General features: G+C 42.2%; 1 protein-coding gene across 12 annotated transcripts in view; it reads right to left on the bottom strand.

Moving 5' to 3' along the window:
• The window catches only part of nedd4l (NEDD4 like E3 ubiquitin protein ligase), a 40,976-nt gene that overhangs the window by 5,758 nt on the left and 11,190 nt on the right, over positions 1–24,028 (bottom strand). The window contains exons 1-21 of one of the 12 annotated variants that reach the window (XM_035607869.2): positions 21,702–22,942; positions 17,508–17,543; positions 16,703–16,753; positions 15,006–15,082; positions 14,567–14,669; positions 13,498–13,652; positions 12,720–12,855; positions 12,402–12,599; positions 12,203–12,280; positions 10,435–10,494; positions 9,246–9,383; positions 8,121–8,348; positions 5,601–5,798; positions 4,795–4,872; positions 2,945–2,999; positions 2,540–2,598; positions 2,143–2,208; positions 1,575–1,804; positions 517–638; positions 343–413; positions 44–139 (exon numbers count right to left, since the gene is read on the bottom strand). In XM_035607869.2, the coding sequence (XP_035463762.2) occupies positions 44–139; positions 343–413; positions 517–638; positions 1,575–1,804; positions 2,143–2,208; positions 2,540–2,598; positions 2,945–2,999; positions 4,795–4,872; positions 5,601–5,798; positions 8,121–8,348; positions 9,246–9,383; positions 10,435–10,494; positions 12,203–12,280; positions 12,402–12,599; positions 12,720–12,855; positions 13,498–13,652; positions 14,567–14,669; positions 15,006–15,082; positions 16,703–16,753; positions 17,508–17,543; positions 21,702–22,799 (3,333 nt within the window). In that variant the 5' untranslated portion in view covers positions 22,800–22,942. Of the gene's footprint in view, positions 1–43; positions 140–342; positions 414–516; positions 639–1,574; positions 1,805–2,142; positions 2,209–2,539; positions 2,599–2,944; positions 3,000–4,794; positions 4,873–5,600; positions 5,799–8,120; positions 8,349–9,245; positions 9,384–10,434; positions 10,495–12,202; positions 12,281–12,401; positions 12,600–12,719; positions 12,856–13,497; positions 13,653–14,566; positions 14,670–15,005; positions 15,083–16,702; positions 16,754–17,507; positions 17,544–21,701; positions 22,944–24,028 lie in introns of those variants that run through there. The other 11 variants (XM_035607871.2, XM_035607872.2, XM_035607877.2 and 8 more) reach the window with 11 other exon arrangements.

Below are 24,028 nucleotides of genomic sequence, written 5' to 3'. Positions count from 1 at the left end.
AACTAAATTCATATTCAGAGTGTTTGATTTTAGGTTTGCGCACCTGTCCAAAGTTGTCCTCATCAATACAAAACCTCAGGTCCAGCTCAGTTGGATCATTCTCCAGAATCCACTTAAGAGAGTTGTAGTATTCACTGTCCTGCAGGGCAGATAATTAAAAAGTTGGCTTTAATCTGAGTGACTTTAGGGCTTTGTTAATGTAAAACTATTCAAATCAACCCTGAGGTCAGTATTCAGAACCATTAGGCTATTTCTGTTTCACGGCACCAGGTTTAGTGCCTCAGAACTGCAGAAGGTTTGGACAATTTATCAGATGATAATCGAGTAACAATGAGACTTTACCACAGACTCCATGTCTTTAAGGGAGATCTGTTTTCCCAGCATCATCTTGTAAAACGGACGGATGAAAAAACCTAAAAACATCGATGAAAAAGCTGCATTAGTGTCCACTTACGTGACAAACCCCAAAATGCACCAACATAATTACAAAAGAGACGAGATAAAACAGCAGTTTACCATCTAGCAGCTTTCCATGGAACACAGCCATTCCTGCCACGCGGCCGATGAACTTGAAATAAGAGAGGTGGTCCTCGTTGCACAGGCCAGAGTTGGGGTTGATTTGGAGAGTGTAGTTGTCCCTGGACAGACACAGAGGGAGAAAAGTTCAGCAGTGCTAATAGCTTTATTGCTCTTAGTCCCTTTGGTTATTAAATCATTAAAAAGGGAAATACAAATAAAACTCACTGGACTGAAAAATAATTATTTGCAGCTTTAAGGTATGAAAAGGGTTTTGTTTAAAAGCCAAAGAACAGATTTGATGACAGTGCAAGATAATTGATGAATTTACTTTATGAGTGCTTGAGATTTATTGATTTATTTTCTTTTATATTAAATTCATGCCACTTTACTGGATACTTACTTTGATTCAATGCAGCTTGTAACTTAAGTGAAGCCTTATGGTTTTGTAAAGCAGCATGCACGCACACACACATAACATTGAAATATCCCATTTAATTGTTGTTTTCACAAAAAAAAAAAATCACTGTTAAATGGCACCCACGAGCAAATACACAAATGACTACAAAAAACCTCAAGGTGGTTGCCAAGCCTCAGCTTTCCATTTAACTGCAGCTTGATCATAATGTATAAATATAAAATCATATGTGATGCCCACAATGTGGTTTGATTTAAAAGGGTTTCTTGTCTTTTCAATCACTCCATTATTCTTATTATTAGTGTTCTTTCTTGAGCCCATGATGGCAAAACACTTTCATCACGTGATGTGTGCTGTATGTGGGAAACATTTGTTCCAGGAAGGCGTTTTGAATGACAGGAAAAGTTAATCATAGTGGAAGGAAACTTTAAATCTCATTGGGGAACAATACAACACTCTCTACTCCTCACTGTACCTCTGTGCAAAAAGGAGAGAGGAATTTTTCCATGACCTCAAAAGTATAGCATGTTTTTATCAGCTTTGCTTAACACTATGTCCAGTGTCCTGCCTCATATCCTGATGAATGCTTCTTCGGAGCAGGTTGTAAATGTACAGCAGAAGGTAACAAGCAGAAACTTACGTGGCAGAGTATTCGAACAGGCCGTAGTAAGGGTTGAACATCTCCTTGGATAAGAGGAAGAACCACTCTCTGGCCACACCGCCGTAGTCCAATCCCTTCTCCGACTCAAACTCGATCCACAGCCGCGCCTTCAGAACATCTGGCCTCTTCAGGGACATGATGCGACGGTACGACTCTTCGAAGATGTTGTTCCTGTGCAGCTTCATTTCGAATCGGTTGGGGATGTCAGCCTGGAAAAAAAACACAAATAACTCACTTTAATGCCAATTTAATGCCGATAATTTACTGATTGAAATATTTAAATACAATATTGTAATATATGTCATTTAAGAATGGGCAAATGTTTCAAAATGTATAGAAAAAGTCCAGGGAGCTGAAGACTCTCAGAAAGTCATCACATTTTTGTATCAAAAAAAATCAGCAAATACAATTTCAAATACTGTTCAGGACTCAATAGCGTACATTACACATGCTCCAGCATAAGATTGAACAGTTTCAAAATGTATCTTTTCAGGACAGTGTGAAGAAAGTTAAATAATTTTTTTTTTTCTTAAACATCGGTTCTTACAGGTTTCTTCAGTTTCTTCCTGAAGTAGTCGTATTTCTGCTTGAACTCTCTGGAGTAGGGAACAGCCTGCACGGACAACAAAGAACACCCAGTTGAGTAATGGTCACAAATGATCAGTATCCTCATTAGGAATCAACTCGTGAGGTAAATGCTTCAGCACTGAACTTCAAGGAGTGTGACATGGGGAAAGGGAAGTCAGCGACAACATTTGTGGTTCACAGAATGACAAGAAGGTGACGGCATGTTAAGTGACAACCACGGCGACAAAGTGATTCTCTTCTGTTGTGCAAAGACACGCCGAGGCTGATGATAGTGTGTGACAGATAGAACTACAGTGTTAAGAGGAGAGGTTGTCGCCTCTGTGTAGCAACACCGTTGTGGCAGAGACTCTACTCACAGGTCCCGTGATGGCTGGACTCTGCAGACGAGGGTCCTCCCACTGTGTGTTTTTTGTATCTAGATGAAGCAAACACAAAAAAGCTTTTTAGGCACAAATAGGCCGTGAAGTTTTGCTGGTGTGTCTCCGCTTTTTCCAATATCAGAAAGTGATCTGAAAAGCTTGGGCTCTGGGAATCGTACAGTATTAGTCAAAGAAATTATCAACAGTTTAAATCAATAGTGAAAATACCATGGTTGCGGGCGTGGTGAAATCCACCCATCAATAAACATACCTCCATTGTGCCATGAATAAAAATGAGTGGCTCAAATAATATCGATATAGTAGAGTAGAGATAAATGGAGATAAGGAAAATACACAATCAAATACATGCTTGACACAAGAAGTGACACAATGTTGTCTTACTGTGGTCAATGTAGAAAGTGCGTCCGTCTGAGTGAATTCTTTCTTCCCATCCAGGCTGGAAAAACAAGGAGGATGAGGGAGAGTGAGGACAAAACACACAGTCACCATTACACAGCACTATTAAACAGGCCATGTTCAAATAGTAATTTAAATCCATCCACATCGTTTCCTTTTTTTCTTTTCTTTTAAATTTGTGTTTGATTGAACTATGAACACCGGACATTGGCAAGGTCAATCAACCAGCATCAAAGGAACCGAAAGGATTTCCTCTCCTATTTGAGTCAGGTCTGAGACAGCGGCAAAGCAGGGGTACGACCACAACACAAAGTTTAATCACCACTACCAGCTACAAACCAGTACACCACCACTGACATGGTGACAACTCAGTACAGTGTCACAGGCCACACACACTCTTACGGCAACAGCAGTCAGGCAATTAAAAAGGATTACAGGAGGTCGAGAGTCGAGGGGTGGAAAAGAGGGCGAGTCTGACAGTCGGCCAAACAGGGTGTACGTACGCTATGTATACACTATGCATACTAATGTGTGTTTCTAAATAAGCTGCAGCTGCATGAGTGGACACCAGATCAAACACGATAACACATGCAGCGAACAGCAAGTTCCTTTTGTCTTAAACTTCCAACCCTCCCTCTGCCCCTTATCCAGCCACGTTTTCCCTCATTCGATTGCTCCTTGTAAATACTCTCTCATTCTAACAGATGCCCACTCTGCTCGTCTTTGTTCCACTTTTCCTCAACTCGTCTATCTTTGTCCCAGACACCGATTACAGTACGCAAGGATAGAGCAGTCTGCGGGGGGCTCCAAATGTTAAAAATGCTAACAGAAGAAGGGATGGTGGTGGTGAAGGGAGGGAGCACAGAGAGGGGGAGGTGGGGTCATATATTTATTTATTTTTTAAAGGAAGGGAGAGGTACAGTCCATCCATGCCGGTTATGAGAGAGAAAGAGAAAAGAGAGAAAGAGAGAAGGGGAAGTGGGGGGAGAAAAAAAATTGTGCAAGGCTGTCTGCAGGCATTTGACCAGATCGGACCAGATCAGACAGGTAAGAAGGCAGGCAGAGGGAGGGAGGCACCAACCAACCTCCTCTGGTAGGTTCTGCCAAACAGACATGGCCAGGTGTAGAAGAAGAAGTAGCAGACATTAGATCCACCAGAACGGAGTGAAAAGAGAAAAGAGAAGGAGGGAGGGAGAGAGAGAGAGAGAGCGAGAGAGAGAGAGAGAGAGAGAGAGAACACACATGCACACACACCACACAAGCCTGTGAGATGTACAAACCCATGAGGCTTTCATTATTCAACATCTAGCTATGGTAACGTTAGGCCCGTCTGTTGGGAGCTTGTGTTTGTCACATGGATATAAGTGCAGGTGAAAGACAGTCTTCAGCATCTAATTAGGGATAATCAAAGCCCCCGGACTCCGCCTTCTCCCCCCTCCACCCCCGTAACAGGTCTATAAAGCAGACTTCTAATACAGTCTGATCACATGATCATGTCTCATCTTTTTTACTGCAAAAGTCCCATCCACCTACTCTACATCACTGACGACTGAGTGGAGCGAACTAAGTTGGACTGTAAACAAAAAAAAATACAACTTCGACATGAAAAGTCACAGATGGTGCAATAAGCTGAATAATACTTTTTCCACAGGAAACATATTACAAAGTTATGGTAATCAAAACAGACTGATTCGTTAAACACATAATAAAATACATATTGGGAATGGCACTTGTAAATGTGAGAACAAAGCTGAGCAGTTATTGGGATCTGCCAGGTTGTCATTTGTGAATTTGCGGATTAAATATGCAGTTGGTCTAATCGTGACTGTACTTACAGGAAGAGGACCGAGGTCACCAGGCTCCATTGAGTTCTTATGCCTCATATGAACTGGGTATTTCAACCTGGGATCCTCCTGGTTGTCAAAAGATAAATGGAAGATTGTTTTTTGTTTTTTAATCAAATGTTAAATACATTGTGAATGTGAATTTTGATATAGTTTTTTCTGGCTAAAGGCAGCATCTCTTGAAATATAACACAGCTCCCTGATGTTCCCTATTTCTGAGGAGCGGAATCCTAATAAGGGCTGAAATAAATGTGAAATTGACTTTCACACCACCAGGTGTCACTGTCACATTCAGTGTGATCAACACTAACCACTGTCCTAGATTTTCAGCAGCTATTTGATTACTCAAACTGTCAAATACGGCTCACAATCACAAACAGAAACAAAAAAGATATATTATACAACAATATTCTTTCATGTGAATTAGTACAATCTATAAGGAAAATAGAGAAAAGGACGGTTCCTTAATTTTGGCAATTTAGCTTTATGTTTTGAATTTGTGTTCATTTTTGATTGATTTCCAATTTTCCAGGAATTCACCTACAGTACAAATTCAAACCAAATACTCATTTGTTATTGGAAGCTTTATAAATCTTCCTATGCTGAAAAAAACTTTTGTTGAGGTTATGCCAGCAACTGAAAATGGTCAAAAACTGTTATTAGTTATAAGTTATTCCCCTTGAAATAACTAAGAAATTGTTAGAAAGTCAAAGCACTTTTCTTCATGCATATTCACCAAAAAATCTCCTTTCCTAAGGTAACATCACCCAACCTGTTATGACAGTGTGAAAGCTCACCCATGTGGTTGCTCTGCTGTTGTGGTCGATGAAGAAGGGCCGTCCGTTGGGGGCTATCCTCATCTCCCAGCCCGGGGGCAGGAAACTCTGCTGTCCCTTGTGCTGTGACTTGGGGGAACTGTAGGGAGACGGTTGGGGAGACTGGGGATTGGAGAGTGTGTCCTTCACAGCCCTCCGTACCTGGATATTGTTGGCTCCCTAGAAGAACATGAATGAAACGTATAATGATTTCAGTCCCATTTCGACTATAGAGAGAGGATTATAAATGAGTGACAGCAGGAAACAAAAGCATCAATGCAGACAAAAACGAGGGCAGAAAAACCTTCCAAAAGTTGCCTTGATAATCTTAGAAAAAACATCACCATCGTCACCACAATATATCATCATAACTGAGAACGCTGGGGATAGCTCGTCATCTAAAACGTGCAGGGAGCTAATCAACACCCGTACTGCGAAGTGCACTCTGAACCAGCCTGTCAGTCAAGATGTCAAGAGAAAGGTGCATCAATGCTTTGCAGATGGCAGCTTTTACCAAATCTCTGCATATTGCTTCTGAGGTTAATGGTTAAAATTACTGCTTGTTTTTTAGATTTTCACTCTGCCATCATCCCCCAAATGATGCCCAAGTCAAAAAAGTGAAGCGAACATCAGAACTCTTTATATACTTGTTCTGGTAATAGACAACTTGGTCAAGGCTAAATGAAAAATAAGTAACAGCATGATTACACTAGTTGGAAAACAAAACACCTACACCTACAGGAATTCCTTATATTTCTGACATCTTAAAATCTAGTAAAGCAACATTAAACAGTATAATGAGTCTTTCCACATCACATTGTTCTTTTGGAAGTAATTATCTCCGACTGATCTGATTTTTAACAAGAGAAAAACCTGCCTTAATTAATCTACATACCTTCCGGCTCCTCTGTAAGTGGTAATTACAACAGTCTGCTTTGAGCGTTTCATTTCCTTTTACTTCCACAATGCCTTGTTAACATAAACACACACTCACACACACACAAACCTTAATTAAACAGCCTTCAGGTCTGCTCCCTTGCTAGTAGCAAAGGATCGTCTTAACTGACTGAAGCCCTTAAATGCAGTTTAAGTTCGAGAAGAGATCATCCACAAAAATACAATGTGTTGATCCTAATTAGTTGGGTTTCTGTGGTGTATATATAGCTACACTGCATTATTAAAAGTTAAACATTGATTTTTTGTAAAAGTTTCACACATTTTCTAAACTGTGACTCCATCAGCTGCAATAAAAGGCACATGCAAAACTTTAAGATAATGACACGAACGTTCACAATACATACCGCATACACAAAAACACAGACATGATGAGAGCAAGACATCTGATAGATGCAACAGAATCCAATCCAGAAAAATGTTGTGAAAAATGTTGACATTTCAACATACTACCTTTAGTTTCACTTTACTGCCCAGTTTGATTATTAAACCCCATGAATCAATGAGTAAGAGACTGGCTTCATGATAATGTGGCCAATTTGTAACCAGGGCACGAAAAATGCCAACATACTGGAGAGAGATTAAAAAATGACTGAGTCATTACTGATCACTGACAATCAGTCATTGAAACAATTCAGCCGTAATTTAACAACGTACAATTGTTTTTCTCCAAACAAAGTCATAATTCAAATTATCCTCTCTACACTGTCCCAACACCAAGAGTGTACAAGCAGCAGCTTGTACACTCCACTGTTGCCTGTTTCAAAAAATACTTTCCTTCAGATTTGTAGTGGCAAGAAGCTTTTCAGTGTTTAACAGCTGCGGCAATTCTTCCTTTAAGGTATTTATAAAGGATGAAATAACCACAAGATCTACAGGAACAATAGATTTTTTTGAGGCTGCCTTTGTGTTGTTAAAATGGCCTCTGGATTTGATTTTGAGATTTCGTTTCCAGGGTCGGTATGACTTTGGATGTCCTCGGGTTTGCTTAAGCAAATTACACAATCATTTGGGACCTGTGATCAATTTAAATTATAAAACTAGCGGTAAACTGAACCATCTTGGATTTACCACACCAGCTTCAGCCTTTTAGTGTTATTGTTTCAAAAACACACCACACTGCAGAATGAAACTCTTTGACTGTGCCAAGGGTGCAACAACAAATCCATCATGGAACACACAAATCAAATGGTAGTTTAATGGAGAGTTGCTTTGGTGCTCAGTCACCAGCTCATTTAGATAGATAGAAAGATAGATAGATAGATACTTTATTTATCCCAAGTTGGGTAATTCCAGTTCAAATATGTTGAAGATGAAAGACAGACAAGCATGAAGAAAGAAAATTGGCACCAATTGAGAGATGGGGGAAAAAAGAGATGAAGAGAAAAGACCACTTTAATGGTGAGTTAACATTTCCATGGGATAGGCAACAATGGAGTTAACCTGAAAGAAGGAGACACCACCAAAGATGAAAAGTGTCATATTAAAAGAGGAAAAAAAGATGTGGGTATATGGAGGAGTGGGACCATGCAGAGGGCTCATTCTCACCTCTAAGGGGGTGGAAAGGGTGACGGTAGGGGAGCTGAGGCTACGAGGTCGTCGGACTTGGGGCTCATGGAGGTGGTTGTTGGAGGCACTAGAAGAGGAGGAGGGGGTGGGTGGGGGTGCCAGGGACAAGGCTCCTCCTGATGCTGATGTCGATGCTGCTGCTGCTGCTGCTGATGATGCTGCTGCTGCTGCTGCTGCTGCTGACGTGCTGGCTCCGTCTTCAGTCAGCTGTCGGTGAGAGTAGCACTTTTGAAGTTAAAGGGGGTTTGGAACAATACATATTATAAGTCATGCTGTCAAGGGTTCTTGTCTGCAACGGAGAGGTCTGGATGCAAGGGAAATGAGATCCTAAAACGTCAAAACGTGGGTCATTTAGGCGCAGAAAAGCAATCATTTATGTCACTTGAAATATAAATAATCGTTAAATTATGCATCCAACTAGAATACGGGTGCAGGGAAAGGCAACACAATGGGCTACGGCTACAAACTGTTTACTAAATCACTTGTCAGTGTCCTCTCCTTCTGAGTAATGATGAAAGTTAGATGAGAACCAGAGAATGAGAAGACTGCTTGATGATAGACAGATGAACAGGTATAATATAACCGACAGTGTTCTGATAAAAGCAGAAATGAAAGGGTGGATTTCAAAGAGAGACATGAGCATTAACCACCACACCCAGTCCCATGTAGTAGTCTCTCCCCAAACTCAGACTACGTGGAGCTGCCTCACTTGCAGACAGAACGACAGGGGGGAGACGAGTGAAAAAACAGGGTAGAAATGTGGGAAAAGTGAGGGGAAAAAAGTGGTGGTTGCAGTTCCATGCCAGGGTTTGGAAGGACGTGACCAATGCAGTACGCTGTGCTTCATCCAACGTGTCAAACTAAATGCTAGACGAGAAGGAAAATGTATGATAAAGTTGGACAGAATAGGAAACTGGACAGACAGAATAAGAGACTTATGCAAAGTTGTCCCTCCTTCCATCATACTTTACGGCTACACACAGGAGAAACACAGAGGGGATAGAGGAGGAACAGGTGCAGTACACAGGCAGAGGCCATGACAGGGGCCACGGTGAGGTCCAGTCCCATGCATAGAGAGACTGCCAGCCTCCAGACCTGCTGTACCTGCACAATTGGCCTAGTCCAGGTTGTGGTGCGGCTGTTATGGTTGACGTAATAAGTTCTTCCCTTGGCGTCCTTCCTCTCCTCCCATCCAGGGGGCAGGCCAGGGGTGGTCAAGGTGTAAGCAGTCGCCGAGGGAGACTGGCCAAGTGTAGAGAGAGAGCAAAGCAAAGACAACTCATCAGTACAGGCAAATACGCTCATGAACACGTGGAGGGAACAATTCTGCATGGAAAGAGAGTCAGGCCACAAATCAAGGTCTGTTTTCAGTCAAATCGAGTGCAGAGCCAATGTTATTCAACATATTTCTTTTTCCTCAAAATCTTTTCCCCCATTTCAGCTGCACAATGACAGAAACAGTTTAGGAAGAGGAAGTAACAAAGGAGGCTTTACAAACAATGGGGGAAATAGGTGAACACACAAAACACAATGAAACACAAAACACTGGTACAGAAAATAAGCATCATGGGGAAAAGTAATGGATTATTACTACTCCAATGAACTACTAACCGTTTGTAGCATAAAGCTTACTGAAAAACAGCCAACTCAACGTTTACAACATTTACTGTGGTAATATTTAAGATGTGGCTGCACAGAAATGACACCATTGAACATTGGACACATTTTATGCTGTTTTAAGGCTTGCAATCAATAGCGGACCAGAGGAATTACTTAATATTTAATTGACTACCGGGTTGCCAGATTAAAAGATAACACAGATGCATACACGCACACGCAAACGTACAAGTGCATCCAAGCACTTCAGAATTTCATGACATCACTATTATTATGATAACTAGAGAAGAAATCATTTGGCTTCATAGTCAGTTTGTTTTGAAGAACAAATCAATCACCTGCCGGCGACGATGTGCATTTTTATGAATGTTTAGACAAACTAGCATTGTGGATTTCATAGGCAACATTTACTGTTTTATTTTTCATGCATCGTGTTTCACGAAAATGCGGCATTTTGTATGCCGTCTTCTTGGATAGTGATCCGTTTAAACAAAGCTTGATAACTACTGGGCAAAAACTAGAACACGCAGTAGGATATAAATGTCTGAAAGTCGTTGTGAGGCTTTCTACCCTCATTTAGTGAGAGGGGACAGATACAGGCCATCTTACTAGGTGTTTGTGAACCAAGGGGTGTACGACGTAAAGAGTTTTTACTGTATATGAACTGAGATATTACCATAGGCTCCTCACCACCTGAGACTGTTTGAGCTCTTGTTCTTCTGGTCTGGGAACTCTGCTGGTGGTAGACAACAGGGGAAGATGGTCTTTAGTTCACAGTATGTTATGTTTTCATTGCCAGGGGGGGTCATCTTGGGGCAAGAGTGTTCGGGCAGTGGTGAGGGTTGAGTGAGGAAGCACTGAATGGACAAAGGGGGGGAATTAATTCTCAAAGGAGGCGAGGGTTGACAGAGCTTGGGAGATTCTTCTGATTATGGACCTTGGTGGGAAAGTGGTTGTGAATATTTTTTTTAAAAAGGAAAAAGAGAGGACACCCACTGAAGCATATGAGCTGTGATGTGGACAGGCAGCAGAAAGAACAATGTATTGTGCAAGAAACCACTGTTGTCGTGTGGAAGACTCGATTACACAAAAGGTAGGTTAAGAAAGCTTTTACCACTGTGCTGCCAGGGAAGTTTAGATGGTGCAGTGGAAAGTAAATCAATTTAAAACCAAAGAAATTCAAGACAGTGTGATCTGCAGAAGTTTTCAGGCTTGCATTTCCCTGTTGGAGGGAAGACACAGAATCTTTTCCCTGAACAGAGTTTAATCCCAAGCTAACACACAACCGAAGTAGAAAAGCACGTCCTGAAAATATTAGGGCCGTGAAAGTGAATTACTAAGCTGGAGTTCACAGAAAGTTCACAAAAAGAGATTGAATTTCAGACTCAAACTTTGGTGAAAAAAAACACACCAAATGACCAAATACTTCAGTTATTAATACGATGACAGACAGAGGATGTTTTGAGTTTGCATTCACTGGGAAGGAGGGTTTAAGGAGAAATAAAATCCTGTCTTTAATATAAGCCAGTTTAAAATAAGGCCTGATATACAGGAGGCAAGCCACACATACATTGGCCAGTACAAGGAGCCTCCGTCCAACTACATATTCATTTAATATCTGTAAAGAAATTGCTGCTTTCCTGAATAAAGTGGTCTTTCAATCTTTATATAACCAACAATACCTTAAATACTCAATCGCTCACTACATCCAGGGGAAAATATGAAACCCTGGACAGGAAGCAAACACATGCAGAGTGTAGTTTCCGCTGACATTAGCACCTGTATTTTTCCTTGGCTTTCACTATGCAGAGCTCGGCGCTGTGACTCAGCTGTGTGACAAACATCTGATTCAGATCTTGTGACAAGTTTGCTGAGCTGAATCCCCAATGATGAGATTCAGACTGACTCAAGGCCTCTCTGGATAACATCCAAACTGATGTGGTACTGTTCTTAATCTTACTTCCCTGCCACTGGTTTCTTCTGAAATGGACAGGCTGTTGGCACACGGGATTAGAGCCAGTGTTTCTAACAGCACATAAAACACAGCAGCGAGTGAATCACCACGGGCAGAAAGCAAGAGTGGGGGAGGAGGGGGAGGAAGAGGTGTGGTATTCCTAAGGAGGCAGGAAGAAAGGGATGAACAATTAAAATCGAACAAGCAACGGAAGCGGGAAGGAAAGGTCAAGAGTAAGCAGCACCTGCCTTGCAAAGACGACTGGAAATTTTAAGAGGAGGATCAGAGGCGGTGAGTTTAATGTGTGGTACACCAACACCAACAGATGAGGTTAATGACACACCAACACATAGCTGCCGGGGCAATCACAGAACAAAGAAAAGGATGTTCACTACGCTAGAAGTAACATCACAATGAAAGTGAGGATGCCAGAGAAAAACATTTCTCCAGGGCAGGATGGAAAGACATGTGGCGGTTCAGAAATATGTACCGTAAGAGGAGGAGCCTGGGCCTGTTCACTGACGCCATCTGTCATACTAGAGGAGCGGAGTCTGTTTGACAGCTGGCTCTGTTTGAAGAAAAGAAAAAAGTAAGCAGGTAGAGAGTAGAAAAAACTTATACCACCAAAACATTTAGATGTGGATTGGTTTGCGTTTTTCACTACAGAAAACTAGTGTTTAAAGTCTCACCAGAACAGCCGAGCTTGGCCCCGGCACTTCGCCGTTGGTCTCGGCAGTGAGCGACAGCCTCAGATTCAGATCTTCTGAAAACTCCTGGGTGACAGGTGTTGGTGGTTGCTGCGCTGTCGAGATGGACGAGGAGGAGGTGCCCGGCAGCGACGGGGGCGAGCTGTCGCTAGGATCTTCTTCTGTGATGAGCTCCCATGCCTACATGAGCAACAAGGAGACGCTTGGTTCTATGTTTGACTCAACCATGATACAATAACAGCGCGTGTGTGTCTGTGTGTGTGTATACTCTCATTATGCATGTATATTCTCCTCACTCACGTTGTCCAAGTCCATTGGCTCCATCTGTTCATTCTCTAGGTCTTCACTGATGTGGCGTCTTGATCGGAAAACGCGGTGTGCTTCCTGATGGATCTGCCGCTGCTGATTGTCGTTCTCGGTCTCTGAAATCACATCCCTAAGAGAGAAGTAGTGATGACAAACAAAGAATTGAGTTATTAGGTCACACATTTACTGCTAGAAATATGAATGAGCAAAAGTATTACTGCTGTGTAAACGAAAACTAAAAACGCAATGGATAGCTAATGAAGTAGTAAGTCAAAAAAAAATTATTATAAAAAAAACATTTGATTCAGTTGCTGTCAGACTGATGGAAGTCAAGAAATGTCCGCACACCAGCTAATGCTCCAACAAATGTATTCATTTATGCACCTCAACGTAACATGGGAAGTAATTAAAAAGTTTGTGGGAGCTTCAACTGGTGTGTGGACAATTCTTGTCTTCTTGCTTTCGTCGCTTCTGTCCAGCACCTAGTGATTATTAAGTTTGGATGTCTGTGGTTCCCTAGTCTTTCTGAAATAATAAGCCTGATTCCCATCGAACTGTAATTTGTACCTGCTCATTCTGACTCAGGAGCCAATGACATATCTATGGCAAATGTGACTATCAAGATATAGTTGTCTTTGATCTGCATTATTTCTTAAAAGGTATAAATTGAGAAATTCTGCTTATTCAATTTCCTGCAAATGTGATGATGCTCTCATATCTCTCTCAAGTCTAAAACGTAAAAGGGACGTAGAAGAGGGACATTATTGCGTACATGGTGGATGGCCGTTTCCACTGTGTATAGCGGTTGTTATGGTTGACAAAGTATGTGCGTCCCAGGTTGTCCACCTTCTCTTCCCAGCCTGGGGGCAATGGGGGCAGCAGCTGCTGTGGTCGCTGGGAGCCTGAGTCCGCAGACTCGTCCCATCCCTGAAAGAGAACGTTTGAATTTTTTTGTCACAGATATTCCAGTGAGCTGGTTTGAAATACAAGCATCAGTAAATAGGTCTGGTTTAAGTAGGGATTCAAGCATGGAAATACATTTAACTTGTCGGATTTACTTGTGGCTGGATATTTTTTTTTTCTCTCCGAGTGCTGTGTTGTGGTTTGAAAAGTTTTCTTTAACATTTACTGGTGTTTATTTTTGTCTGACAAGCTGCTAGAAGGATGGGATCTTTCCCTGACCACAGGATCTAAGTGCTAGAGGATCCGTGCAAGTGTTTATGATTAACTCTCTTTAAAGGATAGGCAGACAGAGGAGGTCAACCATGAGAAAAGTGTAGTGTTATGTCACTTGTGAAGAGGTAAATAGAATTTTTCACAGTGGAATGTAAGTTTTCATACTCTGCTTGCTAAATGTCACCTTCTCAATGAAACCTCTCACCAGTTCCATGCTCTCCCTCTCTTTCTCACTCACTCTGTCCTTCACAACCCATATGAATTCCACACTTGAAACCCACATACACATGCAAGGACACAAAAGAGGAGAAGCTCCTATTTCTCGAAATAACAGGCCGTATAGTAAATGGTTTTTCCAGACCCTGGAAAAGACTTTCACCACAATTCTGGCTGCATCTCGCTGCCAGAATTCTTCAGAAAAGAGAACAAAAAGAAGAATTGTCCTTTCTCTCCTCACTCTTAAGCAAAAAAACACTCGCACATATTTCTGTCAACGTATGACATTTAGTTTCATCTTTGAGCTCATTTAAACTGTGTTTCCTTTGTGTGTGGAAGGGAACAATGGAATTGGAATCTGGTTTGGTTTCAGGTTATTATGAATAAGTTAAAAAAAATACCCCTTGGGTAAGGCAGAGTCAGCAGTAGAACAGTGGCCAACACCTTACCTCAGCCTCCTCCCTCATTTCTCCGGCCTCCTCCTCGTGACCTCCTTGTTTGGGCAGATAGGCCATCTTCAGACGCAGGTAACCCTTCACCCTGGACTTGTGACTGTAAGATTGACATCGGTAAGAACGGAGCGTCTTGAAATCAACACATATTAAAACCAGGTGGCCTGCACCCTCAGAGCCCAGAGTTTCCAAACTGCCTACTAGAACCAGATGGTTTTTCACCTTTCAGTGTTCAACTAACCTCCACGTGAACTTAGTGCTTCCTGGAAATACGACACCAGTCTGGATGGCGTGGCGAGTTAAATCGCTGTGAGATTAATAATCCGTCCGTCTACTTTACTTGGTAATGGGGGCAAAGAAGATCCAATTCAGACTAAGAAGTCTAACTACTGGCATTTATTTCCCCTGATTACCTGTCACATCCTGTTGGTCACACCTTGTAGAAACTGACCTTCTGGGCCGCAAGAGGAAGTCTTTAAACGTGTAGGGACGCTCCATCGCCGGGTCCTCTGTCTGCGATTTAAAAGGAGGCATTTGTTGACAGCAGTCAATTGAGCACTTGAGCAAAACCACATGTTAGGCTGTATCACAATATCAGAGTCATGGGTCTAGAGCGCAGCTGCACAGCCATCGCACGGTCATTATGCAATGCTGAGCTTCTCCTATTACATATTGAACAGCAGCGAGGTCTGCTGCCAGTCACAGCCGTCTCCCGCTGCCTGTGTCAGCGGCCACTCACCCCTGACTGCTTTGTAATGCAACTAAATCAGAGGGTTAGTTTCCCTATCAAATGTACAATCTTCAGTGCAAGTTTTGTAATAAAGAAATACAAAATAAATGAAAATGTCTACTTTTGAGCAACTGTGACAAATGAATTTCATCTCTCGTGTGGACTAGATAACTCCCCTAATCATCCCATCTTAAACATGTGGAATTGATTCAGCTCGTAGAAGCCTGAACTCAAACGCGAACGTGAGTTTGGGCAAGACCTCATGTTGTATGGTGCATCGCACTGTATTTGGAAAACACCTGAAGGAGCTCAAACTTCCACAAGCAATCCGGTTTTACTTCTGGATGAGTCTGCATGGCCGTCCTGATTCATGAAAACTGAAAGCAGAGTTTCTAGGAAAAGCCAGTATAGAAAAATAGGTGATGACTAAAGTTGTTTCCAGTAACTGTGAGTACAACTGCAATTCCTACAACATGAAGTCATGCTAACCTGATGCACCAGATGGTTTGTTACGCAGAATCTCACTTTCAAGAAACCCAGCTCCCTTGCGAGGTTATAGCAAAAAAACTAAAAATTAAAAAAAACTAATTAAGCAAGTCAAAACAAACCTTAGAATGCAAATCGCAGCATCTACACTTTGCCCTACTCGGCCAATTAGTGTAATGGCTCAATCAATATGTTCAGCATTAGGCAGCGTTAGCCGCATCAGGATCAAATATTCTCTATCCTGTACAACGACTTCACTTCAGCGTGACTCTATTGCTTCTATCTGCAAATAATTCCCTGGCCCTACGGGAGCCAAAAAGGACATTAATAATTAACCCTGACACCTTTTTACAGATATGCTTTCAATGGTTTTAAGACTTGGGACAGAAATTTCAGAGAACCACAAACCAGCCCGACAGCAACCGAGTAGAGGATGTGCTGTGTCAGAATGAGCTGTAGGTCTGTTTGTTTTAGTTCCAGGTCCTGTTCGCACACATCAAACGTAAACTCCCGAGCAACACACACTGGCTCTGCGTGTGACTGTTTTCTTGAGCTATTGTCCCAGCAGTCCAGTTCTCCAAGCGAGCGCATGCCAGTGTGTGAATTTGACAAGTGTAGCTTTTTCCATCAGTTCTGACGGTGGCATGGCCACAGGACAGCCACCACTGTTTATATTCCAGACAGCCCGCCGTCCACTTCCAAAGGAGGAGTGTGCTGTTTGATCACAACAAACCACTGCTTGTGTGTCTAGCACTTTCTCACACTCGAGACAGCTACGCACAAACACACTCTTTGCCTGACCTTCACAGAGGTTACACAGGCAGGGCAAAATTCAAGATAAGAAACAGCTGAGTGTTCAAAACAGTGTTATAATAGTCAGTCTGGCCACACCCACACAGAGATGCAAATAAACTTACCGGCAGATGACTGAGTGGAACATCCACCTGACCCAGGAAATCATCTCTGGTCTAGGAAAGAAAAAGAGAGGGTCACCTTGAGCAGCTTAATTTTAGAAATAACAGCCTTTAGAGTCTGTCTGGGAAATACCAACATTTCCAGCAGGGGAAAAAAAGAGGGGAAAAAACCCACAATGTTGAGGTGAATGAACTTATGCACCAGAAGGACCAGAAGCATTTTGTGTTTATTTATCACAGAAGGAGTGAGAGAGACACTGATTTTCATTTCCCACACTTAGGAATAACCTCTGGTTTTATTGATGAACACTTGTGGAGATCTGAAAATATTGGATGGTTGCAAACCAGGAAAGTGGAATCCTGTTTCAGCAATTTTTAGCAATTTCAACTACATCTTCGTGAAAATATATCACATAATATTTGCTTGCATATTATAGTTTATCAGGTGAAAAAGGCTTTTATCTTCTCTAACAATGAGCACAAATTTCCACAGGTGTCCAGGCACACAACTCAGTCCAGGGTCTGATCTATGGACACGCTTATTGTATAAATATAGGAGGAGAACCCGTGAAGCCAGAAAAGGAAAAATAACATCCATTACAACCAGATAGAAGCCAAGTCAGCCATGACAGAGGGAGAGAAGGGTGAATGTGACAACAGGGAAGAAATCAGGGAAGGTTTCAATTTAGGAAACCTGTAGATTTATCCATCTTTTTGCCATAATTGATGCAGACTGAGGGGAAAAGGGGGAGATTAGACGGATAACTGAGCTGCACAGCAGAAGCCCCTGGGGAGGAGCGGTGATTACCTGTCCGAGATGGAAAAGCCCATTCTTGGTAGAAGCCTGTGTGTGGGACACAACTTATTTAGACAACGGGCATTAACTAATAACAATAATGTCCTTTTTGTAGACACTGGTTTGACAAGAGAGGCTGGATCATACATCAAGAGATAGTGTTTTCCCAGTGTGATCCACCTGTGGGTTATGGGAGATTTAATGTGCTGCCAAGGGGTCAAGCATTAAAAAATAAAAAACAACCTTACCATCTGTTGTCAATTGTAGACTTGCTCTCTTAATAAAAGAGTAACCCTGTAGTGTGTTGGGCTGCACAGTGTTCATTATTTTTCATGCCTTGATGTACAACAGAGGACATTTCCAATATAATGGGATCTGTTTAAGATGCTTCAGCGCTGCAGTGATAAAAATTCTGCATGAATTTACGGGATTAATTTGAAATTGAGCACAAACCCTAGTGAATCCAAAATGAGCAATTCACAGACATATCAGTATCTGCGTTTCTGTTTGCTGGTATGAACATTTTTTATTTTACAGAATAACCAATGCAGAAAAAAAATGTGAATTTACTGTATATTGACATTTTACATGTTCTATATTAGATTACAAGATCTATAAGTTTTGTTGTATTTGTGTTTTCTTTTTATTTATAGTTATTTATAATAATGTTTATGGTTGAACTGTAAAATATCAAGCCTCAGTTACATTTCCTTGTCATGACGACATCTTAGGTTATATATAGGCCAATATATCGGTATCTGACATTTTTGACTTTCTAATATCAGTATCGGCATCATCCCCCAAAAACACCTATCTGTTGAGCTCTAGTTTATTTATAACTCATTTGGCATAATAAAGCTACCATTGCAGCATTCTTATTGCAGTTTGACTGATTTAGTTAAACTAGAGATTTTTCCCAAAAACAATCGATTGGTTGGTACTATTTCAGTCAACCAAGACACTATCCTTGGATTAACTGCAGCCCTATGATTTAGTCTTGAATAATTTTTGAAAACCTGAAGAAATGTAGTTTTGCAATGTATGAACGTAAAAAAAAAAAAAGTAGGACAATCATGAGCCTTTACAAATCGTAGTTTCCTGCAACTATGTTTTCTGAGCACAGTATTTCACTCTGATCTGAGGTTACGGTGTACAGAAGTAACACTGGTTTACTCTGATGGTCAGAAGGAAAAAGTAAAAGCAGAGTGTGTGGCAGTAAGTGGACTGGGCTCCCACCACTGTTAACACACCTGAAACTTAATGGTGAAAGGTTGCAATGAGTCACATAAAAACACAGTTATTAATGCACAGGCATGTATATAGACAGTTGTGAATGCGTGTGTGTTCTCTCTGACACATACATCAACATCAATCCTTCTTGAAAAAGCCAGAGCCACTACTGTGTAAATTACTTACTGCAGTATTTGCTTTCATGACCCAATTCATCTAGTGCTTGCATGAATCCAAAGAATTTAAATTTCAACAGTGAAACATATTATTTATCCGAATTAGGAAAGAGTAACCACAAAAGCTTGAACCACATCATGCATGGCAGTATAGTTGAGACACCATTTCACTTGTGTTGATCTAGCTAATCGGCTAACTGTTTCTCAGCACTCACGATGAGCATTTAATCTTGAGCAATATAAAAAGTAATGACCCCGTAGCTTGCAACATATGAATTGGCAGAAGCAAAAGCAGTTTCCTATGGGACACGTGTAATCCTATGACACAAGGCTGTTGTTTTCTGTCCTTAACCATAACAAGAATTTTAAGCTGTGAGTATGTTTATGCAGAGGGATATAATTGCAGAGTCATCAGAGGGTCACAGTTGAGCCTGCAGCTGCCTCCCAAGGCCAGGTTACACTCAAAGAGGGGGGGGGGGTTGTCCCCTAACTGACGACCAAGATAAGGAGCACAAGAAGAAGAGCTAGAAGCCTCGTTGGAAATTACAATCTAAAAAAATATAAAGTTTTATACTTAATACATTTATAGTTCATTCAAATCACAAAACTCTTCATACTCACATTCTTCTAGCTCAGATTTCGTTATTTACTCATCACTCAGTAATTTTCTGCGACAACATTATCACAGTGTAATTGGAGTGCAATTTAATTTGTAGCCCTTCGGCTATGAAATATGGAATTTTTTAGTTCAACTGCAAGATTTTGTCGCTGTTTATCACAAATAATCCACATTACCAAAAGTTATCAAGCACAATGTTTATTAAAAGTAATTATTTTGCCAATTTTTTTGGTGTGACACCACAGCTTCACTCCTTTCACCTGCATTGGACTTGGACAACTAAAACCACATCTGTAGGCATGTCTGAGCACCACAAGATGAAAGTGAGAAAAAAAATGTGTTTTCTTTTCTTCCCAATTGTTTTTGCCACTTTAGGAAAGCAGATAAAGTGATAAGAACCGTCCATGATAACCGCTGCTGTGACGAACTGCTATGAAACTACATAAAGAAATGCCAGCAGACTGGGAGTTAATGATATAGAGGAACCTGGAACAAGTCCAGGCTGTCAATGAGGTGTGAACAGGTTGTCTCACCTACTCAAGAGTCTCTATAGCTGACACAACTGAATTATACCGGTGCGCAACTCAGATCAGAGCGGACAGAGAAAAGCCCTTCACAACAGAAGATTGGAATCCCTCTCACATGCTACTGGACCAGAGTAAAAACGAGAGTATCCCCATCCATCCCCAATCCTGCCTCAGGTAAATATAACAGGCCCAGGGCCGTTCAAGAGCTATTTCTGAATTGCAACTGGAGGGCATTGAGGCCGGGCTGTAACAACGGTGGAATTGCTGTCGGCAGCTAGTCTAGCTGGCTCACACATGGAGTATCCCATGCAGGGCTTTAAAAAGGGGGCAGTCACACTCCAGCCCACCAGTCGGGGAAGACCCGTCATTATGGTCTAAATGAGGGTTTCCTTGTTGCATGAGAAACAGAGTGCCCTGGGATAACACCGCACCACGTGCTTTCAAATAAAGGAAAGGAGGTGTGTATAACGCATTCAGGTCAAAAAGTGCTGTCAAAAAAAACTGACTTAAGTACGTTAAGATTGTAGATCCATTAGTGGCGAACAGTCAATGTCAGCAATTCAGTTACATCATAGGTCTGATCGTACCTCAGGTCTCCAACTCTGTGACTGACAAAAACAACAAGACATTTCTAACATCTGGGTTCAAGATTAGCAATGCTTAGCATAGAGTGGACTGGAAACAGTTGAGCAGCACTAAGTAGAACCCGGAAATGGTTGTGCAAGTAGCCCATTCACTGGCTTTGCACAATAGTTTGAAGCCTGGGGGGTGATGATGAAAGTGCAACCTTCCGTAATGTTTTGCTTCCAAAGGTTGAACAAAGAATAGAATAGAGAGCATAATTACAAGACTTCAGGCTTGCAGCACTCTGGCGACTGAACGGGTCCCGCGCATAAAGTGTAACTACAATAAAGTGTAACGGTTCAATTTTGGGCGGGGGGGTGTTTTGTTGCATGTCATACTCCTTCTCTCTCTCTCTCTCCCTTCCATGTTTTTATTTTGCTAAAGAATAATTTTTCTGGAAAAAAAGGCTCCAGGCTTTTAAGTAATGAAGCAGCTTGTGGTCATCGTTTGGGCTGTAACGGTAACTTAGTTCTTAATGAGTCACAGGGCAGCTGCGAGGAGGACACAGATCCATACCAGCCGAGAGCCAAAGACGACATGCCGCCTGCCCACTCTCAAAATCAACAACCACGCTCAAAACAGACTAAAGATAGAAACAGTCAACTCTCAAAGACCACTGGCTGCAGTTACGGGTATTACCAAACTTATATGTCACATTTCTGTGAAGCAGAAGGCAACAAATGATCCATTCAACCATAAGCTAAAATTGCAAATTAGATGCCTAAAAATACACTCTTAGCATAAATTTTACTCTGCTCCGGTTTCATTTGTTACTTCCACAGCCCAAATTCTTTCGATTCCATCAGCCACAATACATTATAAACTATCATAAATGCATCTAAATGTCATGAGTGATATGACCCTTCACTATTTGTTGTATTTATTTACAGTTCATTCTCAAATTGTTTTACCGTTGAGACGGAAAGACTATAATGGTGTAGTGTTTTTATAATTCCTACACAAACAGTGGAGAAACATGATCAAATATTTTTTCCCCCATTTAAGAGCACAACTTCCATTTCATCTTTACCTTGGGATTATTCCTTGATAAATCATTGCCAAGGCTCACATCCTGATCTCCACCTCCACCCGAGGTGAAGTATATCTTGAAATGAGGCTGCCTTCGAGGGGTATCTCCACTGATTTTGAAAGTGCAACCATTGGATCTGTTTCTTGCTTCCATTCTCGGTGTCTCCATGTCGGTCTGTGTCTCCTCGATAACTTGGCTATCTGCGCCAGCTTTCTGATGTTGATTCTCCGGCAACAGCCTCTGATAAGATGAGCTTCTCTCCAGTCGAATTTTGGGGTAACGCACCATACGGCTACCTCTTGAGCTGGCAAAGCCAACATCAGTGCATTCTTCCTGTGATGCAGCAGCCTGCTGCCTGTCCTGGCTCTGATCCTGGTCCTGATTTTGCTGGAGCTGAAACACTAGTCTCTGTGCTCCACCGTTAACGCCAGAGCCGTGGTCCAAGCTCTGCTGCTGGACGGACCAGCTAGTACCACCATACGGAAGGATTCTGAAATGCTGGACATCAGAACCATCGGGAGAGTTTCTCCGGATACAAATTCCACCAACACTGATGCCAGGTTGTCCAGTATGCCCATTTGAACCAATACTAAAGACTCTGCGTTTCGGCAGGTTGGGCTCTGTCAGAAAAGTTCGTGAGTTTAAAGAATCTGGGCAGCAGTACGGAGGAGGAGGATGTTGAGGAACATCTGTTCGGATCTGTGGTTCAGTATAGGCAGGTGCAGGTCCTGGGGGAGTATAACAAGGTGGCGGGACATCGTCAGCATGGCCAATGGAATCGCCATTACTTGATCCATTTGAACGCTGCAGGGAGATTTGCATAGAGGAGCTCTTAGTAGGCCGTGGGTCAGTGTAGGCGGCAAGCTGAGGTATAAACATGGAAGAGCTGCGTTTAAGCAAAGGCTCCGAGTGTAAACCAAAAGCCCTCGGTGGTGCGTGCCGTGCAGCGTGCTCCTGAGAGGGCCCAGATTCTGGCGGCGCGCTGGGCGCCCTGACCACGTCATTGTCTCCCTGCTGCTCCTCACAGTCGCCTTCCAGTATTTCCGGGGCTGTGTTACTGCGGCCTGAGCCAAAGTACAAACGCAAACGTTGTGCCATTTTCACCTCGCGTCCCAAAACTCGCGGTCCGTCTCACTTTCTCTCTGACTGGATCTTTGGTTCCTCCTCTCTCCTCTGGCTGCCGTCTCTGACTCTTAGTGTCGCCTACTTCTCTCCTTTGGCTGGCTAGATGACTGATCCCCTTTTTCTTCCACTCTGTCTCGCCTCCCCCCACCCCCCTCCCACCCTGTCAGAGTCTCTTCCACAACTTTCCTTCCCACAATGAACTGTGTGGAGGAATTAAGTCACAAAAACTAAAACAGCCACTGCAAAAGAGCAGACAACTTTAAACTACGCACTGAGAGGAGTGGCAGAGTGAGGGCTAAAGAGAGGAAGGGTGAGGTGGGGAGGGAGACAAAAAAAGAAGAAGGATCCCTCTATGCCAGACTCTTAGCACTACCAAGCACTAGCGACAGACAGCAGAAATAGCCTGAGTCGAGTGACGGCCAGCATTCCTGAAATGATTGGATAAGAGAGGCTGGCGCTCCTGGTTTCCGAGGTGACAGTGGGTTGCCTGTCAGTCACGTGACTAAAAAAAATGGCCCCACCACCTCCTCTTACAACCTCATGCTGCCCTCAAGTGCCAACTGGCCCCCCACACACATCCTACTTACCCCTGTCCATCCCTCCCTCTCTTCACATGATCCCTTTCAAACTCCCGCCCACTTGTCTACCTCCTCACCTCTGATCAACGTCCTCACCCCTGGTTGCAGGCAGTCACCTCATTTTTAGCCCCAATAACTTACCTCTTAATTTAGACATTAACCACCACTTTAATCTGCAATAATCTCTTGCCTAAAACTGCTGCCTGAGTTAATGTGGCTCAATTTACCTTCCTCAAAACACCAATGTCTTCATCATTAAAGACTACTTAAGTAGCTTATGATAAACATTACTGGTGAATATGATCTCTACTCTCAAAACTATCTCTTTATTAATACATGGCCTATTAATGTATGGCCCACAGGAGAGGTGAGGTAAAAAGAAGAAGCATATCCATCTGTTTCATACAAGCACATGTAATATGACATACAGTACGTATCCGCTTTCAAAAGGTACACTGGTCACATTTCTAAATGAACCATTAATTACCACTATAGTCTCACAAAAAACCAAATCCAAAGGACAAATTGAGCCCCGTTACTTCTGGCAGCTTGGAAACAGCAAAAAAAAAAAGAAAAAAGAAGAAGCATAAGGAAGTTGTTGCTAAAAACGGACCAGAAGGAAAA

Source organism: Scophthalmus maximus, chromosome 20 (genome assembly GCF_022379125.1).
Source record: "Scophthalmus maximus strain ysfricsl-2021 chromosome 20, ASM2237912v1, whole genome shotgun sequence".
Taxonomy (NCBI): domain Eukaryota; kingdom Metazoa; phylum Chordata; class Actinopteri; order Pleuronectiformes; family Scophthalmidae; genus Scophthalmus; species Scophthalmus maximus.
This window is presented reverse-complemented; position numbering and strand designations above follow the sequence as displayed.